Genomic DNA, 5,532 nt, shown 5'->3' on the forward strand with positions numbered 1-5,532 from the left:
ATTATAATGATAAGTGCTTCAACGAAATTAAAAAGACATAACATACATTTACTTTAAAGTGGGGAATAAATTTCACTGTTGCTTCAGTAGGCCTACTTTTTTTTATTTACCTATTTATCATTTTGGAAATCCGCGATTGCAGGCTATGAAAAGAAATAGTTTTGAAACCTTTTCTCCCACATTCAACGAAATAAACTGACTTTTTATCGTATTCCCATGGACAAAACTTAATATTCATATATATATATATATATTAGTAGAAGATCATACCAAATATTGATTGGACGGAATGATGACTAGACCAACTGGCAATTAGACTAAATTATCTTAGACCAAATGACTATATCGACAAATTGGTAGTAAACCGATCCTGAAGATAGCCTCTTTGAAATGGCTGTTAAAAGATTAAATATAAAAAAAAAAACTCGACGGAAACTAATCAGAATGGCGTATTCCAAAACATATATATATAATATTTCGTGAAAAAAGTCCCGACGCACTCTTTCGGCAAAGTCAGGGGGGGGGGGGACTTTGGACGAAGGGTTTAAATTTCTTGAGTACCAAATTATCAATATTATTTTTTCATACTTTATGTATACCTACATTCTCTTATTAAGATAATAATTTCGTCATTCATCCAACTCTTGTTTTAAAGTTGAACAATAACGACTACTGTTAGGAAAATGTGTCTTTTAAGTTTGACACCGCAGTATCCATGTATATATTTATTTACATTATAACAGCCCAATCCCAACTGATACAGATCTCTTTCTTGAGCAAAAGGTTAAAGAACTGACAACTAAGGCCAATTAAAAAAATTACTTTGACAAATACGATCTTGATTAATATTTATGACACAGTCTATTAATGAAGAAGAGGCTTGTGTCGCTCCATTAGTAATACCAGGGATAGAATCAACAGAATAATTGTCTCTGGCCTGTAGACGTCACTTAACGTAATAGACTCTATGGTGTGATGAAATGAATGTCAATCCATAACGATTCGATACCATTCAATCTAGTGCAAGATCTTCTCTGAGGTTTATGCAGTATTTCATTTCTAATGTAAAGGAAGGCTCCATCACTATGTTTATCTACACTACCTCAGATCAAAACAAAATATCCATCGATAAAACTTCTCCCTCATTTATTGACGAGCTTAACCATATTTCAGTAATTGCAATTACACAAATTCCATTTTACATGTTTTCAAAGACTGAAATGACTCGTAATGCGGGACTTTGTTTAATAGAAAATAAATATAGTATTTAAATGAACAAAACGTAACCCATGACAGACAAAGAAGCAGTTCAGTAAACATCATCTCCCCCACCCTTCCTCGAGATATTTAGATACCGTAACACTGTAAAGTGTATCAAATTTGATCCATTATTATCAGTGGAATATATAGAGTCTGTCCGGGGTGCAGAAAGCGATATCGCCTGATCGGTATTGCTGGAGATAATACCAATTTCTCTTATGAGGCTTTTCGATCTTGTACTCATTAACAAGGTTTCGTATGTGTGTCAGCTTATTGTTGTACTCGTCAATACTCACCAATCCTTCATCATGCTTCACCGTGGCTACCAGGATTAGATTACCTTGAGATACAGCAGCATAAATGGAACTACCAGGTTTCGTTAATGTATGTTGTACAACACCTTCATTGTCTATCAATCGTAGAGTATCCACTATGTTAACGAGAAGAAAGCCATGGTAACTAGTGATTTGCTCAGGCGTATATCCAGTGCATGGTATCTCCCTGACTGCTTGCCCACCTGCTGCTGAAAATACAAGGATTTTGGGGGCTTTTCTGTAACTCACATAGATCAGATCATCACCACCAACAGTGAGATTAGAAATCCCGCCTTCATCTACACCCAAAGACTCAAACATTACATTCAATTTTACGTATTCTGGTGTGTAGAGTGTGATATCGTCTTCATAATCGATCACAATCCATCGACCGTCAGAGAGGAACCCTACCCCATATATCTTGACATCCTTGAGAACTGTCTGTTGGAATTTGGCGTCAGGAAAGAAGATGTTGATGCCACCTTTCACACATCCTACTGCCATCCTACCGTCTGGAGTACTAACCATGACATTCATGCTATCCTTAGTAGGCAGTGCGACGTCCTTTGCAACTACGTTAACAATCTTACCGAAGTCTAGCTCGTCCTTTCGAACGTTTCTCTCAAAACCGACACTTTTCCCTTTCTTGCTTGATTTCCTGGGCTTCTCGTAGTCAGGATCCTCTTGATCAAAGGCCTCTTGTATCTCGTCACAGAGAGTGTCGTGTGCAGCCAAAGTATCCATATCGAACGGTATGTTTGTTCTGTTGGTTACCATGTCAGCAATGGTCGTCAACTGATTGATGTACTTCTGAGCCGATGTCTTCATCTCTTCCAGTTCTTTCTCTACTCGTTCGGTCATTTCCGTAACTTCTCCAAGCAGGGTGTCTCTTCTCTCTGTCATCTGTCGGACTGCATCATCGTAAGCCTTGTTGATATCATCTATACACCCTTTCTTAGCATTGGCAACAAGTTTCCTCTGTTCATCGATGAAATTTAAGTACTTCTTGAAGTATGTTTCCTTCTCATCCACCTTTGATTTTATGTCTTCGATGCTCTCCCGGTGTATGTTCTCATAAGCAGCTGCCTCCATGACTTGGTGTTCTCCCCCCGTATGTGCCATGACAACACATCTAAAGCATGTGAATCTCCTGCAATTGGAACAGAAGCACTCTTCGTCTTCTCTCTGGTGTTTCCTGCATTTCCGGTATCTACGTATCGTCACCTTCCCTGATGAGATCTCACTCATGGCTATGACTTCATGATCAATGAAGTCACCCCATTGAGAGTGGGCGTTGAGGCAAGTGGTGCAGAGATACTTGCCACAGTCTTGGCAGTAGACAGCAGCACTAGACTTGTCATCGTATTTACAACTCATGCAAATCTGAGGATGATACTTCATGTCCTCTATTAGATTCTTCAAAGCAAGATTTACCTGTAGTTTGCTGACATCGTGGTCTGGGACTTGGGTTACAGCTCTGCAGACAGGGCATCGGATCTGGTGATTACCATGGCACTCCAAGAGGTTGTCCAGACAGGTCTTGCAGAAGGTGTGAGAACAAGACAGGATCTTGGGATCAGTGAAGGTAGAAAGACATACAGGACACTCTGTACTCTGGGAGATGACATTTTTTAATGTGTCAGCCATGATGGAAACTCTACTGCAAAATGAAAGACAATAAAGGAAAATATTTATTTAAAAAAAAAACAATGAGAATGTCTGTACTTTTACTTGCATCGAATATCAAAAAGGAAAATTCATCTGGTAAACAAATTCAGATTATATAATTATATACCCACATTCGCTATAGGCCTACAGCCTGCTATTATTCAATAAACATTTTCAAAAACAGACCTAAATCGTTTCTTCTGAATGATTACTATATTATTTCATTGATCACTTCTAAATTACTGTGCTAATTAGGAAAATTGTACTTCATTGTATACACTATGTTTATCATGTTTATATATATATATATATATATATATTCATTATTTCACGCCAATAGTTGGCTCCACCTCCCTTTCAATCTATATTTTATTTTGATAATTGTCTATTGTAATAAGTTATTTTTTTATTTACTTCAAATGTGATTATATGTTTATACTGTATAATAATTGTTAATATGAAACATTGAAAGTGGATAATAAAAACAATTGAATTGAATTATTTGTAAAGCATGAAGTATGATTTTAATTTAATCGCGCGCTCATTGGTGTGTACTTCGATACATGATGTTTATGAAGCTTATATTGTTTGGGTTTCGGTGGGGGGTGGGTAGGCCCCCATTCAGGAAAAAATGTCTCAGTATCTAAACTTATCTTGTCACCAATCATAAAGAATCATGTTCATATAATGTTGTCATATGTATGATGTATTTTTTTAAATACTTTTGACGCGTATATTTTCTCTATTACTTCCAGGTTTACCTCTGATTCTCCCAAACGATGTTGATCTAAGTTCGATTATGTTTCCTCATCAGAGTGATATAATGATTTTCCTATCCTTCGTTCTTAGAGGTATGGAAGCGCCGTGGTGTAGCGGTTCTGACTCTCCCCTTGTTATCAGAGGGTCGTGTGTTCGAATCCCACCATGGTCTAGCATCCTTTGGCAAGGCGTCAATCCACACTTTGCCACTCTCACCCAGTTGCTAATTGGGTAGCGGTAGGAAACAACCGTCATTGTGGTTGGTTTGGCAAGTGTGCGCCTAACAGGCTGCTTGAATTGCTATGAATCCAGTGACCGGGTAATAATAACTGTGAAGCGCTTTGAGCAGTCGTAGATTGATAAAGTGTTATATAAATGCCAATTATTATTATCATTATTATGTATCTTGAACGGAATTTAGCAAAATAGACATGTTAAATCCCTTTAGAATGATATTAAATAATCAAAATCTTCACATTTTTAGTCAAAGAGTGTAACTTTAAAACTGATCTGAAAGGTATCCTGAAATAGACATTATGAACACAGACCTTATGTTATTTTGTGGAAAAAAAGGAAAACAGAGAAATATATCTTTGAAAAATACATGAATGGTTCTACTTACATACCTCGATCTACGTTATATATCCATTAATACGATATGTAGATATGAAATTCATCGAAGCAATATTGCAATATGGTGTAGTCTCACTGAACATTGCAGCTATTCTTGGTCTATTATTATTCACAATGACGATGCACTGAATCGTGTACAAGTTGTTTACAAATTCGAGTGATCAGACTATTTTTAGTGAGTGGGAATTCCCAACGACATGCATTTCTCTTTGACATTGGACTTCTAATGTTATAAATGATTGTAGGGAGTTTTCGCATTTGCTACGGATTCTGCAACATAGTAAATCTATTGAAAATGCAAATCAACTCACAATGGACAGCTGAGAGGTTTTTGTCGAAAGTTGGTGGACAGCAGATAGTCCTAATATTCGGACCGGACGTAAAATTGCAAATACGTCGTTTGTCCAGAGTGCAGGGCGACACTGCTGTATTTTGATTCACCGATTTTTGACAAAGGCTGCTTTGTCATGAAGGCCGGGTTTTGACAATATATTCCCTATGTTGCAGAATGCGTCTGCGTTGTGGTTGCAAAAATCCCTAATGATAAGTGCTCTTGTACACATTGAATCAATCCAGGCCAGGGAGAATGAACAAGTCCCCCCCCCCCCTAAAAAAGGGGGTAAATACGACATATCCCCATAACTCACCGCCCCTCACCCGAGGGACATTATATTGTATTCCGTGATAATTAGGTTACACTTCGTAATTCCAAAGGTTCGTAATTCCGAAGGTTCGTAATTCCGAAACACGTAAATTACCTATACCTCGATGTTCGTTAATCCGAAAACGTAAAAGGGTTCGTTAATCCGAACATTTGTGGCGTTATTCCGAAGGTTCGTTATTCCGAAGGTTCGATAATCCGAAAACGAAATAAGGTTCGTTGTTCGATCCGAAGGTT

The 5,532-nt window shown here is 37.6% G+C and overlaps 1 protein-coding gene across 1 annotated transcript; it reads right to left on the reverse strand.

Annotated features, from left to right (window-relative positions):
* Nucleotides 1-593: 593 nt before the first annotated feature.
* On the reverse strand, nt 594-4,718 carry LOC129275830 (tripartite motif-containing protein 59-like). Its single transcript, XM_064109506.1, has 2 exons — nt 4,628-4,718; nt 594-3,234 (listed from the first exon to the last, which is right to left on the reverse strand). The coding sequence occupies exon 2, from the start codon at nt 3,219-3,221 to the stop codon at nt 1,395-1,397; it is 1,827 nt and encodes a 608-aa protein (XP_063965576.1). The 5' UTR covers nt 3,222-3,234; nt 4,628-4,718; the 3' UTR covers nt 594-1,394.
* Between the last annotated feature and the right edge of the window lie 814 nt (nt 4,719-5,532).

Source organism: Lytechinus pictus, chromosome 14 (genome assembly GCF_037042905.1).
Source record: "Lytechinus pictus isolate F3 Inbred chromosome 14, Lp3.0, whole genome shotgun sequence".
In the NCBI taxonomy this organism is placed as follows: Eukaryota; Metazoa; Echinodermata; class Echinoidea; order Temnopleuroida; family Toxopneustidae; genus Lytechinus; species Lytechinus pictus.